This window comes from Ahaetulla prasina, chromosome 3 (genome assembly GCF_028640845.1).
Source record: "Ahaetulla prasina isolate Xishuangbanna chromosome 3, ASM2864084v1, whole genome shotgun sequence".
NCBI classification, from domain to species: domain Eukaryota; kingdom Metazoa; phylum Chordata; class Lepidosauria; order Squamata; family Colubridae; genus Ahaetulla; species Ahaetulla prasina.
In genome coordinates, this window is record NC_080541.1 from 120,942,858 (window position 1) to 120,962,849 (window position 19,992).

At 35.6% G+C, this 19,992-nt stretch overlaps 1 protein-coding gene across 4 annotated transcripts in view; it reads left to right on the forward strand.

Annotated features, from left to right (window-relative positions):
• Positions 1-19,992, forward strand: part of RABGAP1L (RAB GTPase activating protein 1 like) — a 188,049-nt gene that overhangs the window by 11,561 nt on the left and 156,496 nt on the right. For all 4 annotated transcript variants that reach the window (XR_009154646.1, XM_058178630.1, XM_058178632.1 and 1 more), the window contains exons 3-9: positions 802-1,012; positions 2,830-3,004; positions 5,633-5,793; positions 6,200-6,310; positions 15,705-15,771; positions 17,122-17,224; positions 17,573-17,739. Coding sequence is in view for 3 of the 4 variants with exons in the window: in XM_058178630.1 (XP_058034613.1) it covers positions 802-1,012; positions 2,830-3,004; positions 5,633-5,793; positions 6,200-6,310; positions 15,705-15,771; positions 17,122-17,224; positions 17,573-17,739 (995 nt within the window). In the remaining variant the exon portion in view is untranslated. The remainder of the gene's footprint in view (positions 1-801; positions 1,013-2,829; positions 3,005-5,632; positions 5,794-6,199; positions 6,311-15,704; positions 15,772-17,121; positions 17,225-17,572; positions 17,740-19,992) is intronic.

The window sequence follows — 19,992 nt, forward strand, 5'->3', positions numbered from 1 at the left end:
CCCTGGATACATAACAGCTGCTTCCAAAATTGTGCCCTGTGGGCCTGAGCACAAAGTGAGTTGTTCCAGTGCTATAGAAAGTTTCAGAGCTCTTCAAAAGGTAAGTGAGGAGGAGTGTGTGGGGCTTGGTGGCATGGGAATCAGGCCTAAAGTTAGCAGGAAGCTGTTCAGGGAGGGAACTCTTTGGAACGAACTTCCCCCTGGTTTGCGCCAATTGCCTGACCTTCGGACCTTTCGCCGTGAGCTGAAAACGCATTTATTTTATTCAAGCAGGACTGGCTTAAAAGTTTACTAAATAATTTTAATCGGGGTTATTTATGAATTTTAAGGGTTTTAAATTGATTGTTTTAAATTTCGGCCATTTATGAAATATGCTTGTTTTAAGTTTTTGTTTTAATTTGTATATTGTATTGTTTTATAATTTGGCTGTACACCGCCCTGAGTCCTTCGGGAGAAGGGCGGTATAAAAATCTAATAAAATAAATAAATAAATAAATAAATAAATAAATAAATAAATGTTTGCAGAGACCCTGGAGGGAGGGTAGGAGGGAAGATAGGTGGGTGGTGCTGCTGCAGGATCCCTGCAGTTGGCCGTAAGGGCAAATGAATGTGGGGGTGCCGCAGTCTTGTTATAAGACTCTTTTGTGGTCATTATACATTTGTAGTTTAGGAATATTGCTATAACAATAATCATTTATAATCTTGCAACAGATTTCAGAGGCGGCCCAAGGACATGGTTGTGGTTATGATTCTGTCAATATGAATGAATATTGGCTAATTGTTGAACTGTGTTTGTTTCAGAATCTTCATCGCAAACATCTCATTCTTTCACTGTACCTTCAGAAGAGGATAGTGTATTATTCAACAAATTGTTATACCTCGGATGTATGAAAGTTTCTGCTCCCCGCAGTGAAGCAGAGGCCTTGTGTGCCATGGCATCTTTGAAAAATTCAAATCATTCTCCATCTCCTGTAACTCTTTATGTTCCAAATATTCCAGATGGTTCTGTTAGGTGAGCTGGATGTTTCTATTGAGTATCTATTGAGCAAGTTATCCAAATAAGTTTAAGAACAGAATAGGAATGGATTCCTGCTTCTTCCTGTAGGAGCTTCAAGTTGCTCTATAGAATCTATTGTTTTGTGTTTTGAAGATCATATCTAATTTCAATCTTTCTTTCAAGTTCCTCAAATGTTGTCTGGATGTTTGCAGTGTATAGCTGATAGCAGATAGCTGCTTAGGAAAGCAGGTGCCTTAGTTCCAAGCACTTGTAGCAGCTTTATATGTTCAAGTGGGGTGTTTTTGGAGCAGAGCTTTTTTCAGATTTGGTTTGAAGTTTATGATCTAAGCAAGGAGCTCTTTGCATTTTTACTAGATTAAGAACTATAGTGAAATTTAAGATAGGATATATGAAAATAATATGTGTGGATAGATAAATATCCACCTTTCTATGGATATTTGTTTTACTGTGAAATCACTTGATGGATTTGAAACTGGACAAAATTGGACAAAACTACAAAGGAGAGGTTTTTTTTAATTTAATTTAATTTTTTATTTGAATTTATATCCCGCCCTTCTCCGAAGACTCAGGGCGGCTTACAATGTGTTAAGTAATAGTCTTCATCCATTTGTATATTATATACAAAGTCAACTTTTATTGCCCCCAACAATCTGGGTCCTCATTTTACCTACCTTATAAAGGATGGAAGGCTGAGTCAACCTTGGGCCTGGTGGGACTTGAACTTGCAGTAATTGCAAGCAGCTGTGTTAATAACAGACAGACTTAGTCCGTTGAGCCACCAGGGTTATCAACAACAGGGGACTTGATGACATTATGTCACCTATTCAATTATAGTCTCTGTTATATATGTTAGTTATTAGTTGCTACCATGAGAGCTAGTTCTCTTTTCGCTATGCTTATAAATTCTGAATGTGACATGCAGTGCTGGATTAGATGAGGCTTTTGGCCTCATCCAGTGAAAGTTTTCTTTCCGTTCATGTACTGCCAGCGACTAAACAAGAACACCACATATATGCTGGAGGATGGTTCTATATGATCTCCCTGATAAATCTCGTGAGGAACTATGGTGTCAAAAATTGAAGAAAAGGAATTACATTTCTATTTTTTCCTTTTCTTTTTCTTTCTTTTCTGTATTTTTTCTTTTTCTTCATGTCTACCTCTGTCTCTACTGGTATCAGGCATAATATAATATATATATTCTAGTCTAAAACAATTATGGTGAAAGTTAATATCTTGCCTTCAAATATACATTTTCAGGAAAATTAATGGAGATTTTGGTTGTGTTGTTTATATACTCTAGTATCTCATCAGTCAATATAATAGTTATGACATCTTGTGATTTCACAGATTATAATTATTTAATTATATATTTAAAAATTTATCCTTGGTTGTATCCAAACAACCTGTAGTTTTAACAGTTAGTTGAAGCATAAAAGAAAAGAAAAGTTAAAAAAGTATGCTGTGAAAATGTACTTAATGCTGAAATGCATGTCAAAGAAAGCAGTTGTGATTAAATTGTGAATATTCAGATACTGTTAAGTATTCCTACATATAATAAATGTGAACTCTATTGAACTAAAATCTATTTAGAATTTAAGTGACAAAATTGAACAACAGCATATTGTCTTGTGATTGAAAACCTAACATATTAAAGTATTGTGAAATTTAACATGTAAATATTTAAATTGCAAATACCTTTTTGTGGACACTTTAAACATTTTCCAGAGTTGATACAGATATCAAAAATAGCAAATAAATTATTATTTCTCACAGAATTACAAAGATTTTTCAATTTTCTTCATTTCATTTAGAATAATAGATCAGTCCAACAGCACAGAAATTGCTTCTTTCCCAATCTACAAAGTGTTGTTCTGTGTCCGTGGGCAAAATGGGACTTTGGAATGTGATTGCTTTGCATTTACTGAGAGTTACTCTGGCACTGAGGAGTTTCAAATTCATGTCTTCTCTTGTGAAATTAAAGAGGCAGTAAGTAGAAAGCATAAGTATTATTGTTTCAGAAAGCTCTGTTGAAATAATAGGTTATGGATGAGAAATCTCTGATTCACTAAATTGTTGCATCTCCATGCAGAATGTGAGCAAAGCTTTAAAAAAAAACACTTATATGACCGCCTCTCTTACGTAATATAACTCTGGGCAGCTCACAACCATAATGAAAACCAAAAAAGAGTAAATCAAAATCCAGCATCTCAACCAACACTTTTCAATAAATCCACCAATAAAATCCCTGAACTCCAATCTTGTCCTGTTTCAACTCTTGGGGGAAAAGAACTCTAAAAGGATGAGGGCATGCCAGAATCCAGGAAAAGGGTGTTCTTACACAACCGGCATTGCTACAAATAAGGCACTGTCGCTGTTGCCAGGCACACTTCCTATGCCCCACTAGATTGTAACCTTTGAGGGAATTTTTTTTTAAATTTTCATTTATATCCCGCCCTTCTCCGAAGACTCAGGGCGGCTTACACTATGTTAGCAATAGTCTTCATCCTATTTGTATATTTATATACAAAGTCAACTTATTGCCCCCAACAATCTGGGTCCTCATTTTACCTACCTTATAAAGGATGGAAGGCTGAATCAACCTTGGGCCTGGTGGGACTTGACCTAACAAGCACATCCATCTTTTCTGACCTGGTGCTATGGGCAGATGCCTGAGAGAGAGAGACAATCCTGCAAATAACTTGACCTAAAGCCATATAGGGCTTTAAAGATGATAGCTAACATCATATTTTGCACCTAGAAAGAAGCTGGGAGCCAGTGCAGCTCGTGTAATATCAATGAATTTTGGTAAATGGGGGGTGGGGGAGCATGTGTGCTGCTGCATTATGGACCAATTGTAATTTTCAGGTGGTTTTCAAAGGCAGCCTCAGATATACTGTATTACAATAATTCAACTGTGAGTGACCATGAGCAAGACTTGCTGGTCCAGGAATGTGCACAGGAGATGGATATCTGCACATGTGCGCCCCCTCCTAGCCGAGCAATCACCTCCTCCTTAAGCAGGCGTAACAACCCCCAAAAGACCTAAGTTGCACTCAGTTTGTTTGGGGGAAGTGTTACCCTGTTGAGAGTCAAAGATACCAGCAGATTCAGTAGAACCAAACCCCCAAAGCCACTCTATTTTGCTAGAGTTTCTACGATTTTACTTTGAGATCTATTCAGAAAGTAGTTCTTGTTTATCTCTCTGTGGATAATAAACACAGATGCTGTGTTTATCTGTGCTCTGTGGATGCTGCTTGCTTTCCAAAACATACCCATTGTAACTAGTAGGTGGGATTGTTCCCGCAACACAATAATGTGAACTAAAGAGGGACTGGGAGAAGAGTGCTGTTTTCAGGGGCAGATAGGATGCCCGACTACATATTATTGTCTGCATCATTATTTGTTTTGTTATAGTATTATATATTTCTTTCTCTACTTTCTCCTACTTTTCAATACTGTCAATTATGTAAACTAATGTACATATCTCTAGTTCTTCCCATCCAGACCCTCACAACCTGCAGTTCTGGGTCAGCATTGAAACCGTATCACCTGTCTGGCCAGGAGTGGAAATGCATAACTATGTATCATCAGAGTACTGATGATAATGCATCTGACACTATCAAATAACTTCACACAGTGTTTTTATGCAGATGTTAAAGAGAAGTGGTGAGAGACCTAACCCCTGAGGCACTCACATTGCAAGGGTCTAGAGTTAGACACCCCCCCCTCTTCCCCAACTTTAAGTAGAACTGACCACAGGGGAAAGAGGAAAATCACTATAAAACAGTGCCTCCCACTTCCAATGGTGTCAAAAGCTACTGAAAGATCCAAGAAGACTAAGCTGGTTGTACCACTACTGTCTTAAGTTCTTTAAAGATCACCCACAAACAGAACCAATGCCATCTTAATACTGTAACCCAGTCTGATTATCCTCTTCATCCAAGGTCCTCTACAGTTGAACGCCAAGAACTTTCTTAACAATCTTCCCTATAAAGGGAAGATTGGAGACTGGATGAAAGTTATCCAACACTGTTGGGTCCAAAGATGGCGTCTTCAGAAAGGCTTTCTGTAAGGCAGATGGTGCTACCCCCTCCCACAATCATCACATGAACCCAGCCACCTCTATTCCTCTATTCCCTTTTGTATCTCCGTTCCATCCATCCATTTCATTAGGCAGCAGATGAAAGCAGAAGCTTGCTTTAAATCTTTCATTTTCCTCAGAAAAAGCTTTGGGCAAGCAATGAAGCAATTTTCATTCAGAAGTTAAACTATTCAAGAATGTTTATGATAACAGGTTTTTTTGCTGACAGATATAGTTTATTGATTATTAAGATGCTGTGCTTTGCATCTTATATTTGATAAAATACATTTTGTTGTTCTTTTAAGTTCAAGTACCAGAAGACTTATTAAAGAACAGCAAATTGTAAATTTGCAAACTAGTTTTTTCTCTGAAAATAATATGTAAAATAATATGTAAAATGTAAAATAATTACATTTTACATATAAGTATTGTACATTTTGCTTTTGCATTATAAATTATTGGTTTTGTTAAACTTTCTCTATTCTCCCTAAATTATCTTTTATGCACTTCTCTCATTCTCTGTTTATTTTTAGGTTAGCCGAATTTTGTATAGTTTTTCAACAGCATTCAAACGTTCCTCCAAACAGGCATCAGATAATGTGAAGGATGCTATTGTTTCAAGTCCTGACAGTGATATATTCATGTTCACTGTTTCTTTAGAGGTCAAAGAAGATGATGGTAAAGGGAATTTCAGGTAAATGAACAAAAATGACAACATGGAGGGAAAACAACCTAAGTAATTTAAACCTATGAAAGTAAATTAATTTTGTCTATTTGTTCAGATTGCTTCATAATCATCCTCTAAGGAATTCAAAATGAACATATTAACAACAGAATCCAAGAATTGATAGATAGTAAAGAAGTTTATCATAGTTTAGAAAATAGATTATATTCCCAAACTTTTAAGATTTTAGAAACCAGGGGCAATGTTGGAATAGACAGTCTTTTTAATAGTGAGCTGCCTACAATTTGTAAAAACATTTTAAATTGTGCCTTTTTGAAGTTCTTTGATTTTAATGAGTAGATGATCTTATTTTTATTAGAATTTTTATTAGAGTTTGCTGTTGAACAGATTTTGATAGAATGTTTTTTTTCTTTAGTCCAGTACCAAAGGATAGAGAGAAATTTTACTTCAAACTAAAGCAAGGCCTTGAGAAGAAGGTTGTCATCACTATAGAGCAGATTTCCAACAAAGAATTGGCCATTGAAAGGTAATAACAGCTACCATCCGTCATTAATAGTGCTTTGTAATGTTTATCATCTCAATGCCTTTCCAAAATAATATTTCCACAAAAGCATAATTTAAAAACTGGAGGGTGAGTGAATTTTGCATCAGTGTTTTATCATTTCTGTTGCTGACTTGTTAATGATCCCAATTGAAAGTGCTTACTGTATATACTCCCATATAAGTATATACTCACATGGATTAGCCAACCTTTGAATTTTTAATAGAGATACTGTGAAAAATGTGCTACCCCCCAATAAGATGACTCATTGTTTTCATAGGTTTTAATTTCACAATTAGCTTATCTGCAGATGACATATTTTTTAAAGTATTTTAGTTAAAAATTCAAGGCTCTGCTTATACAGAAAGATACATAGATAAAAAGCTGAGGGGACAAAACTATCATATAGACTTGTGGAGAAGCCCATTTTTAGATAAACTGGACACATTTTTGGGGATATATTTTGGCACTAAAAATTCTCGGCTTAGCCACAAGTATATCTAAAGTGCTCTAAACCATATACAGGTAGTCCTTGACCTACAACCATTTGTTTAGTGACCATTTGAAGTTATAATGGCATTGAAAAAAGTGACTTATGACTGGTTTTCACACTTAGACTGTTGCAGCATCCTCATGGCCATGTGATCACAATTCAGCCACTTGGCAACTGGCATGTATTTGTATCCCAGTGTCATAGGATCATCATTTATAACCTTCCCAGACAGCTTCTAAAAAGCATAGTCTTTTTTTTTTTAAAAAAACAACTTTTTATTGATTTTTTTAGTTCCCCCCCTCCACACATACACAATTCATGAACAGAGTATTGGCCATATCATATCTTATACAATTCAATATATTCAAATATATTTTACTTGCATTTTTTGCCAAAATATTCTTTTTTCATAGTTTTTATTCATTTCCTAATATTTCCTAGCTCATTTTATTAAGTCGCATCTTCTTTTGCCCTCAAGTTCTAATTTCTCCATTTTTATTCGTATTCATTCCCTTTAATTCTTTTTTTTCAATTTGTTTCAATTTGTTCAATTTGTTTCAATTTTTATCCTTATATATTCAAATATATTCAGAGTTGTCTTTCTTCCATATCATCTTTCCCTTTTCACAGCAGTCCTTTCTTCTCCTTTCGCTTCTTTCCCTCCCTCCTTTCTTCCTCCCTCCTTTCTTCTCTCCTCTCCTACTCCTTCTCTACTTCCCCTTCCTTTCTCCCCCTCCACCCTACTTCCTCCCTATCTAACCTTCTCTCTTACTCTTATTTCCCCTACCTTTCCTCCTCTCCTCTTCCTTTTCTTATTTCTCTCTCCCTCCTTCTCCCCTTCCATCTCTCTCCTTCTTCTTATCTCTCTCCATTGCTGCATTTATTTTCAATATTTCTGGTGTCCAGACAACCCTGATTTTCTCATTTATTATGCATATTTCTCAAACCTCCCCTCCTATATTTTAATTATTAACATTGTCTTCATCTTGTTCCATTTGTATCATACAATCAATTAATGCAACTTTCTAAGTCATATTTTCTTAATGTTTTTCTCAATTCAATACTTACTATTTTCTTCCAATAGTGTACATCATTTACTAACATTTCAATTTTATTCCATTTTACATCTTAATTTCAATCTTTTTCACTTATAAACCATGCTATCTTTCACATTTTATCTGCTGGATTTTCCATTCTTTTATATATTTAAAACTTATTTCTTTACAGTCAACTTTAATTCTCTCTCATTCCATGTATTCTCAGACACAAACAGAAAAAGAAAACATATATCCCATTATATGTTCCACATTTAATTTACTTCTCCTCCTCCTCTCTTTTTTTAATTTTCTTCATTCATTTCAACCTTTTTTTTACTACCTTTTTACAGTAATCTATATATTTCTTCTAATTTCAATTTTTTCAGAAAGAAAAAAAAAGGAAGTTTCTACCACTATTTTAGTTTCTTTTCGACTATTCATTTTTCTCCTTCTTTTAACCATTTTCTTTCAGTCTCTCCCAGATCTCATCTCTTGATATTTTTCTCCCTTTCTCCCATTCTTTCATCTTCTTCTTTCTCCCTTTCTTGCATCCTCTTTTCCACCTTTCTCTGACTCTTTTAATTTCCCCCCTCAATTTTTCTCTATTTCCTCCTCTTCTCTTTATTCTGTCACTGCTAATCCCAGTGTAATCATCTATTTTTTTCACTCTTTTAATTTTCCCCCTCAATCTTTTCTTTTTTTCTTTTTTCCCTTTCTTTTTTAAAATATCTTTCCCTCTCTCCATTTTTATTTTTTCATTATCAATCCCAATATGATCATCTATATTAGCCTCACTCATTTCTTTTTCAACATTATTTGTTGAAATTATACATTTTTGTTCTTGTTTTCTCATAATTCTTTCATCATTTCTTTTTTTATTTTTAAGCCATAATTTTGCTTGTTTGTTCCCATTAAAAGACTCTTGCACCATTTGAAGCATCTCCCATAATTCCTTCCAATTCTCCATGTTTTCGATATGAGGAGAAAAACTTTTTAGATTTATTTATCTTAACTTACATATAGTCCAAATTCAAGTCCAAAATATTGTCTCTCTTTCCCCCCCCCTTTTTTTTTTCTATTTCCAAATGGAAGCCAGTTCAAATGTTTTTTTTCCCCCTAGGTCGTCCAGGTTTCAGTTTAAATCTTGATCTTTACCACAGCTGTTCAAACAAGTACTCCTCAGTGTTCCAATATTCCTCCTGCCTCTAGACAAAACAATACAATGTTGCCTTCTTTTTCTTTTCCAGCAAGAAAATGTCATTCATAAATCCTCTATTAAATCCTTTCGTTAGCGAAAGATGTTTCCTCTCAGTCGTCTTTTCCTTCCAACATCTACATTTTCTTCCAAAACCACTTTTAAATCCAGATGAAATGTTGTGTCTTTTACGGCTTTTGTCTTGTGAATCCTCTTTGTTGTTTGCTTCCTCTCACTCCAAGTTTCCGCATGTCAATTATTCCCTAACTTCAAATCGGAGAGTTTTTGAGCTTTAAAAGTTTTTTCTTCTTACCTGCAAGTAAGCCAAATGCTCACCCGGTAACAATACTCTGTTCTGATCTTGCCTCCTGCACAATCTTTTTGTGTCGCTGTCCCCGACTTTGGCAGCTTCTAATGGCTGCCTTCCCTGTCGTTGGGTCGAAGGCTGAATGCCGGTGCTGCAGGGAATTTGCAACTTCCCTGTTCGCACCAGCCAGTGCCTTCTTTCTTCGCTGTCCCTCCAGGACAGCTATGGTTCATTAAGAACCCCCAGAACGGCAGGAATTTCGGCATTCATCCCAGAGTCCCAGGGTACACCATCTGGCGCTGGCCACGCCTCTTCTTGAAAAGCATAGTCAATGGGGAAAATCATATTCACTTAACGACCGCTTAACAATTACAGTGATTCATTTAACAACTGTGGCAAAAATGTTGTACAATGGGGCAAAACTTAACTGCCTTGCTTAGCAATAGAAATTTTGGACTCAATTTTGGTTGTAAGTCAAGGAGAACCTGGAGTCTGAGTTGTATGAAGGATTGTTCACCTGTATGAACCTGCCTAATCTTGTTTGCCCCACACCTGGAATGTTCAGTTCATAGGCCAACAGGAACAGGACATTTAGCCAAAGATCCCAAATGTGTGCATTTTTTTTGGCACCATCCCTTCAATATCTCTTCTTGAATATATTCTGAAGCTTTGTTTTTATACTTTTTCTTGAAAAGTTTAATAGTAAGCATATGTTTTATTTGCTGCTCCATTCTTAATTTTGGATAGCCATAGCTTGCATTGTTTTAAAATTCAAGCCACTGATTCCAAGCTGTCTTGTATAACTTGATTTAAAAGACATTGTCATTTTTTTTTTCTATAAATAAAACCTCTGACTTTAGGGGCTTCTAGGGCAAGCATAAAAAATTGTGGATTTTATCAACAGATTCTCTCTCCTCTACATATTATTAGATTTTGTTTTCCAGCTTCTTGATAATACAGTACTAGTCACTGCATCATTTAAAGTGTATCGAATACAGACCTTAAAATGTAGTTTGTGTAAGATTTTATCTGTTATGAAGGTATCTTGGAATTCCTGTATTGATTCTTATTTCTTATTAAGTGTAACACTATTACTGAATTTTTAGTATTTGGATAGTAATAATGTCACTTACTTTGGTTCTTTTACAAATGCTTGGTTAACAATTTAGGTTAATATAGTCCACTGTAATCATGATCAAGAGGGACGCGAAGGCTCAGGGGCTAGGACGTTGAGCTTGTCGATTGAAAGGTCAGCAGCTCGGTGGTTCGAATCCCTAGTGCTGCTGTGTAACGGGGTGAGGTCCTGTTACTTGTCCCAGCTTCTGCCAACCTAGCAGTTTCGAAAGCACGTAAAAATGCAAGTAGAAAAAATAGGGACCACCTTTGGTGGGAAGGTAACAGTGTTCCATGCGCCTTTGGCGTTGAGTCATGCTGGCCACATGACCACGGAGACGTCTTCGGACAGCGCTGGCTCTTCAGCTTTGAAATGGAGATGAGCACCGCCTCTAGAGTCGGCAATGACTAGCACGTATGTGCGAGGGGAACCTTTACCTTTACCTTTAATCATGATTGCTTAAATGAGCATAAGCAGTTTGGTTCACATACAAAGGCAAGCCATGAACTATGATTTACAAATCATAAACTATGATTTACAAATTATAGTGGCTAAGTTCACGTGTTAGGCTAAACCAAGATTAAAGAAATCACATGAAAGCTTAATGTGGAGTACCAAACTAGCACTTCTCTTCAGCAAGCTGTTTTATTAGCTTTGTCCACCAACTTCTGTTGTCTGTCCTTAATATATACTATTGATTTATTCATTATATTTTAAAGTGTTTGTATGCTTTTTAAAAAAGCCATAAGCTATCTTGAAATGTTTTGGGGTTGATAAGGTTGAAAGAAATACATTTTAGTAAACAGTTTACCGGTATTTATGAAACTTTTATAATAGCCAATATTGAGTTCTCAAAATATGGTCCAACATTTCATCCAGCATTTATTAGAACATTTTTCATATTTTATAAAGAACTATTAAATATAGATTTTTGATTTTAAAAATGTTCCTTCTGTTGTGGATAATTGTTCTAATGCAAATTATATCCCAGTTAAATTAATATATCTGAGATCTATGACTTAATTTTTCACTGTTCTCTTTTTTGTAAAAATAGCTGTGTAGTGTGATCCTGATTGTGTTAGATTCTAGTGATGCTGAAGGTATCTAAGGCTTTCTCATGTTTTAAATTGTTTAGAGCTCATCCTAAAGCTGCCATTTTCAGTGAGGAAGGTACCTTTTTTCCTCCAAGATGGAGTCTTGAAATGGAAAAAGTTTGAATTTGCTTTCCTCTAAAATAAAATAAAATTTGAATAAAATTGCTTTATTATTAAGCAAATAAAAAGCTATCTGGAAATTGTGGATCCTAATTCATGTCTACTAAAAAAAATAAACATTTTAAAAACTATCTCCTCTAGATGGCAGCCTTTCCATAAGATTTGAAATCAGTGTTTAGTTTCATATTAGGTTCTTACTGCTTTTCACTGTTTTCAAAAATGTTGCACTCAGAAAACCTGTTTGATAGATGATTGTCATAGTTGTTTATTTATAAATATGGATTATTAACAATATATTTTTTAAGGTCAGGTTTGTCTAAACCCAGACTTACGTTTGTATAAAAATAATATTTAGTGATAGTTATAAATTATAAATTGGCTAATTTTTCTTTATTTATTTTCCTATTTCTGGGGTGGAAGGGGAAGTTTTGCACAAACACAATCTGCAAAAAATCATACAGATAAATTTTTGTGGCTCCTTTGTTAGGAAACTATTATTTTAACTTCTCATTCTTCCTTCCTGAACCTCAGGAGCCTAGTTATTAATATAATTGTATTTAACTGTAACTCCCTCCCTCTGACTTTTAATATAGGTAGTCCTTGCTTAGTGACTAATTGGGATCAACAATTCTGCTGCTAAGCAAAGTGATAGCTTATTCTCTTGCAATCCCTTTCTCTCCAATCTCTCCACTTTGGAGGTGGGGAAGAATGGTTAGGCAAAGGAGAGATTGTGTACAGAAATTACATGTTCTTTTTCTCCGCAATGTTGGGAAGTATTCAGTCTAGTAGGGAGAAGGGATGAAGCATGGTGCAAGTCTACAGTCACTGTGCAACCATAAAAGGGCCACAACTGGTCCTCCCTGAATTCCTTGAAATCTTATCTAGCTGTTCCCAGGGGACAGCTGCGAGACTGGGGAGATTCCTGTATTATTGGCAGAACATAATAAAATAGCTAGCTTAAACTCTGCAAGTATGGATTTGGTTGTTCACATCTGATACCTCAGCTTTAGAGTGGAGAGATTGGAGAAAGGAATTTCAAGAGAGTAACCTGTTTTCATAGAATGCCTGCTGCTCCCAACCTGGGCTGCCAGTGCATATAGGTATGTAGAAGATAAACAGCTTTACTTTCTTGCAACCCCTTCCTCTCCAATCTCTGCTTTGCAAAAGGGTAAAAACAACAACAAGGCAGCCACAGGATAGTGCACATTGACTATAAAGGCAATCATGTGAGTGAGAGACACTGAGAAGGTTGCAAATGGTCATAAATCGACTGTAAAGTTATTTTTCAATACTGTCATAACTTCAAATAGTTACTAAACAAGTGGCCAGTAAATGGGGATCATATGTAATAGTACTGTTTAATTACAGTTTTTCTGAACTTTTAAAGAAGGAAATCCTGTAAGAATATTGATTGTTTCTCTTCCTGATCTGGAAGGTAAAATATTCCTGTTCTACCTTCCAGCACCAAATGGGAAGTTGAGCCTATTCTGAAATTCTGTTTTGGTTAGCTGGTGGGATAGTAAGTAGACTAACTCACCTCTATCTTAGAAGGGGGATTTTTTTGGTAGATGCAACAATTTTCATTTTGTTTCATTTCATTTCATGTATCCAGAGCAAGAAAACAGCATGAAAGAACAATACTTAAAACAATAAACATAAATCAAAAGAGGAAATTAAAAATATATTATGGTATGGAGTGGTTGCCAGAGAAATTAATGTCAGCTAAGCATCTCTTGATAATTAGTAATTATCTACCCCCAACTGGGAAGATCCTGCTGCTGGCCACTGCATTATGAACCAGATCTACTGTGGGGTCACAAGCTGGAATTTCCCAGCTGAGCTTAATTGAAATATTGAATATGCTGCAGTGGTAAATTTTAAAGCAAGTTAATATTAAATTGTCTAAGCTTTTAATATAGATATTAACGATATTCATATTGCGGTAGTAGCCATATTGATCCATCAAACAACAGTAAAAGCCCTATAATTTGGGATGCTTGTAGAATGAATGCATTCATCAGCAATTGCTGCTTCATCTAACATTCAGGTCCAAAGTTAAGATGCCCCCCCCCCCCCCAGCTTAAAAACTGAAAGACATAAGCCAATCTGTTTCTCGGTTGTAACAAGGTGCAAAGGCTCCTTTACTTATTAGAGGTCAGGAAAGAAAGAAAACTGAATAGACATGGAAGGAAACAAATGACAAGGGCCTGATGATGTCATCATGTAAATGCTGCAACTTGTCTTAGATGTTGTGACATTAGTTCACATTGCCTATCTATAACATCAAAGAGTAACTCTGAATGTTGTGTTTAAAAACAGTAATCTAAGGAAAACAGAAATATTATCTTGTGGTTTGAAGGGATTAGCCCTCTGAAAATACAGTCCTTCAGGCAGCGGCTCCCAACCTTTTGGGCAGCAGGGACGGTTCTATGGAGCAGGGGTCTCCAACCTTGGCAACTTTAAGCCTGGAGCACTTCAACCCCCAGAATCCCCCAGCCAGCAAAGCTGGCTGAGGAATTCTGGGAGCTGAAGTCCTCCAGGCTTAAAGTTGCCAAGGTTGGAGACCCCTGCTATGGAGAAAGGTTTTTCTGGGGAATAGAGGGGCCGTGGTTTTGTGTGCTGCCTGCATCCTGTGGATGGGGCTTCACTTATTTGATTGGACCAGTTGCTGGCATGCTGCGGACCTGTGCCAGTCCACAGACCGGGGGTTGGGGACCCCTGGTTTACACTATTACAGACAGTATATGCAGCCTGTTTTGGAAGACCAGTTATGGAATATTCCAGAGCAAATGCAGAGCAAGAATAGCTGTCAGTGTCCTGTCAGAAAATAAAATCCAAAATCAATATTTGCAGAAATAGGCAACCCCTCAGTACCCCAATTATGGTTTTCCCATTGGCCAAAGATTGTAGTGTTATTATTTCTACAAAATTAAAATAAAAATTTAAGGGAAATGACAGTAAACAGTTTGTCTTTTGATTCAACTGCAAAATGAAGTTTGCATTTGCAATTTTTGTTAGATGAGTAAATAGTAGAACTGTGCATTGCTTTCGAGTTAATACGGATAAATCCAATACAAATTAATTGTTATTTAATTTTGGTTTATTGAACATTGTAATGTTTGTACTTCTGTATTTATAAGCTGCCCAGAGTCACTGTTGATAAAATGGGCAGCATATAAATGAAATAAATATATAATTAAAAATATGAATGCAGCACTTATCTGCAGCTAATAATTAAGCAACTTTGTTGGTTTTCAGAACCATGTAGCTACAATGGAAACCTCCTAATAGCAGCTCCGTAATCCTAGTAATCCTGTGTCTAGTAAGACACAAACTGCAAACAAATACCGTATTTTCCTTTCTCCTTGTTTGGGAGCACCTCTCTTTAGTAAAATCTGAGGAAGTATATGGCCCTAATATATTGTTTTCATTTGTTGTCTTTCCATTGTAATCAAAGATACTTAATAGATGTGGTCTGACTGATTGTGCTTGGATTTTCTTCTAATTGCTACATTTCTCTTTTGCTAAAGAAGCTCTTACTCTCCTTCAGAGTATAATTTCAGTAATGTTCTGCTGCATTCTGAATCTTAGAACAGCCCTTTGAAGCATATAGAGTTTTTTGCTAGCTTTGTATTCAACTAGCATTTAACTGTCTTAAATTTTTGTTGTATATTCTACTTGCTTGCAAACCAAAATGGAACCTCAGAGTAAGTTTGACTTCTGAATTTAATTACTTTTCTTGCCAACAAGATTAATTACTAGATAAAGCCAGTCAGATTAGTTATTCCACTTTTTCCTACCCATGGTATTGTCAGTGTCAAACAGACAACTTATTAGGTTTCACTGTTCCAAACATTTTGTGTATTCCTCAGGCTACAGTCACTAAAATGATTGTCTTGATAGGACCTGGATTAGATTGGTTTTCCCTATTTAAATTGAAAATTATACTCTGTAATATCAGTGTACAATTCAGTGTTTTAAACTTGACTTTTTCTTGTGTTCACTAATCCTGATTGCAGGTGCTTTGGAATGCTGCTAAGTCCAGGTCGAAATGTCAAAAACAGTGACATGCACTTACTGGATATGGTAATAATTCTCTAGTTTAACTGGCAAAAGCTTATGTGATAATATTTGTTTTGGATTTAATGACTCTGTCAAAAAATCCATTGTTTTCACCCCAAATATAGCCTTCTGGAATCAGAATTGGAAATATTTTGTTTCTTTTTTCATGAAGGCAGAAAATGGTTATGCTTCTAGAATATTCTACAGTAGTGTATAGTTGCCCTGATTAATTGTTGATTGCTGGATTCTATATTTGTTTATTTATCAAATGTATATAGCATCCATCTCCCCCAAAAGGGGACGCTAGGCAGTATACAACAATAAATAAACAATAAACTAATCTAAAAAGTTACAGTAATAAATAACATAAAAACAAAAATGCTAACTCTGGGCAAAGGGAAGATAAAAATGGCTCTTTCAGCAATAAAGCCATCAAATCTCAGATTCCCTTAGAGCCCCAGGCCTATCAGGATAACTAGGTCCTGAGGACTTTTCAAAAAATCAAAAGAGATGGGCCAATCCAATTTCAGAGGGAAGGATGTTCCATAAGGCAGGGACCACAGCAGACACTCACCTGGGAGCCACCAGATGTAGCTCCTTAGCTGATCTTACTTGCATCATCCCTTCTCTTAGAGATCTAAATGGAGTGCACTAACCCAGGAGAGGTGGTTCCTGAGAAAAACCTTTAAAAGGTTGTAATGGTGATTTTCAAGTAGCTCTGATCACCTTATCAAATTTATATAGAGGACAATCCTAGCTAAAATGTTGTCAATCTGAGAGCAGAAGAACCAAATTCAACTCCTTTTCCTATAGAGAAAACCAATAATGGTACAAAATGAGATGGCCTAAATAATTTCCAATATACCAAATCCAGCAGGCTTTCAAAAAAAAAAAAGATTTTATGAACCCTTTGGGCCAAATATATTTGTCCAAAATACTTGGATATGTATTTCACATAAATATTGAGAACATGGAAATTTGGCAAGGAAAAAGCTTTGTAAAATTGAAGTAGATATGGCTATTTATTTATATGTACATGGGCATAATCCAATCTTTATAATATAAAGTCATGGAGTATTTTTGGTGTATCATATGTAAGATGTGAGATCTAATAATGTCCACATAAATTTGCAGTTTTTAGCTAAATGTACTTTGTTTGACTTTGTGGTTTTACAACCTATACTCACATAAGCTGTTATTAAAACAAATGGCAAATTAAAAACAACTTAAGGGAATTATCTCTACTATTGTTCAGTTGTTAATCAAGACTAAAGATTGCACTTTTAAAAATATGTTTATTATGGTTTTTAGTTGTACAGTCACAAAATCAAAAACTGAAAAGTAATTTTGGAAAAATCCTGTTTTTGTTCTTAGGAGTCTATGGGGAAAAGTTCAGATGGTAAAGCTTATGTAATAACTGGCCTTTGGAATCCTAACATACCTATCTTTTTAGTCTTAAATGAAGAAACTCCTAAGGGTAAGTATGCATTTAAAATGCTATTCTGTGACCACATTATTAGAAAGGGATTAAATATATTGTATATAGCCTTCTGTTTTGATAGCATTCTTCATGCACTTCAGTATGCATTTATTTATAACGCAATAGATATTGCATTAAAAAAGTCAGATCTGATCCATAAATAGAAGTGGAACTTTGGAGAGAAAAGGGAAGAGTAGGGGTGAGGGCAATGTTATGAAATACTAATATGGAATTATACAAGAGAAGAATATCGGTAGAATAGAAATCATAAATTCCCAAGCATATGAATATACTTTATTGTTATTGTCATTTAATGTGAAATTTAATTTTCTTTGTGTATTACAGATAAGCGTGTATACATGACTGTGGCAGTAGATATGGTAGTCACAGAAGTGGTAGAGCCAGTTCGTTTTCTGTTAGAGACACTTGTGCGAGTGTATCCAGCCAATGAACGCTTCTGGTACTTCAGCAGGAAAACTTACACAAAAACATTCTATATGAAATTAAAACAGGTAATTTTTAATAAAAAAAGAAGAAATAATGAGTTGGAAAAGTATTTCGTTTTCTATATATACTTTGCAAAATGCTATGTAAATTAAATGTTGGGGATTACAGTTTATAGGCAAATGGAACCTGGCTGTCAATGGTACATAAGAAAAATAAATGGGAAGGAATGCCTTTTTCTGTTGGACAATTTGGCAAGTTTCTTTGAGAGCTGGGAATTGGAGGATTGATTGCCTTAGTCAAGTGACATAACTGCAGATTAGTTGGATATGGTTCATCTTTATTTTTGAACCCTGCCCTTCTCAATTGTAAATTACCCAGGAGGAAATAGGTAAGGATAATAATAATACAGGTAGTTCTCTATTACCAACTGCAAAATAGGACTGGCAACTCTATTGCTAAGTGAAGCAGTTGTAAAGTAAAAAGTCACATGACTGCACCTGACATCAGTTTATCACATCTGGCTGCAAATCACCATGGGTTATTAAGCATAATATCACATGCCTGGGATTTGCAACTTCTTGCTATTTATTTATGGAATCATCATCTCATTTGCATGATCATCATCTCATTTGCATGTGATTTTAGGCAATGTGTATAATTAAAACAAAAACAATCAACCAGTATAATTTATCCACTAGTGGCTTCTCCATTGAATTTGCTTATTGGAAGCTGGCTATGAAAGTTGCAAATGGCAATCATGTGACTATGAGACATGGCAACCATCATAATTTCGCCGCGAACTTAAAACTTATTTATTTCGTATGGCTGGACTAGCCTGATTTTTATTTTTATTGGATGGGTTTTTAAAATTTTGTTATTTTACGGGGGAGTACGTTTTTTAACATTTTTGGGCATTTGAATTAGTTTTTTAAGGGATGTTTTTAATTACTGTGTGTATTTATATTTTATCTGCCTGTTCACCGCCCTGAGTCCTTCGGGAGAAGGGCGGTATACAAATTAAAATATTATTATTATTATTATTATTATTATTATTATTATTATTATTATTATTATTATTATTATTATTATTATTATTATAAATACACAAGAGGTGTGAAGTGCCCAAACTGTGCCGGGGGGGGGACACTACTGCAGACACAACTTTGAATACTGTTGTGAGTGCCACTCACTTTCCATCATCAACATTTTGAATGATCAAAATTTTGAATCAGTGGTTGGTAAACGAGGACTAACTGTAACATTATTGAGTCACCCCTCATGTATGGATTTTAGGCAAATTCTTAGAGAATGTGACAGAGCAACTTCATATGCTTTTTGGGGAAGCAAGTTATTTATATCTTTGATGATTAATATACTGATAACTTTCCAAGTCTATATTGTAGAAAGTTATATGCGGATCTGGTTTTGAAGAAGACCAAGCATCTTCACTTTTTCAGTTGCAGCAGCCCACATTTTAGACAGACAGAGAGCTCATATTATAATTACAATTATGTAACATGCTATGATGACACATTGACTAAAACAATACTATTTTTGGTTTGCTAATATAATGTCTAGTTCATGCGATTCAATCTCAAATTACCATGTGTATCATAATATACCAACACAAAATTTTCCACTAAATAAAAAATCATGGTATGCCACAAAACATTTTTTCAGATAACCTCCCTTATGCCACAAGTTTAATCATTCCTACCATCCAAAGCACCAACAACTGGCTTCTTGTCCTCAGAGAAACCAAATCCAGCATTGTCTACAAACACCCAACAGTTCATCCCAACCTCAACACAAACTTGTAAGAGAACTAAGAGAAACTTATCCATGTTCATATGCAGTCAAAACATAGGCAGCATCCCCATGAAAGCAGCATGTGTCATGGGAAATCCTCCTTAGAAAAGAAACTTGCAACAATCAGTAATCCTTTTGCTTTCAAATGATGACAGACTCAAGCTCCACAAACTCTGCTTGCACTTCTGCAATAGTGATAAGCTTCACAACAAAGAGTGATAGCATCAAAAGAAACTATAAAGGAACAAGCACAGCCCTCAGTTCAGGAAACATGGGATCACTAGAGCCGAGGTGGCACAGTGGTTAGAGTGCAGTACTGCAGGCTACTTCAGCTGACTGCTAGCTTCAGTTTAGCAGTTCAAATCTCACCGGCTCAAGGTTAACTCAGCCTTCCATCCTTCCAAGGTGGGTAAAATTAGGACCCAGATTGTTGGGGGCAATATGCTGACTCTGTAAACCACTTAGAGAGGGTTGTAAAAGCACTATGAAGTGGTATATAAGTCTAAGTG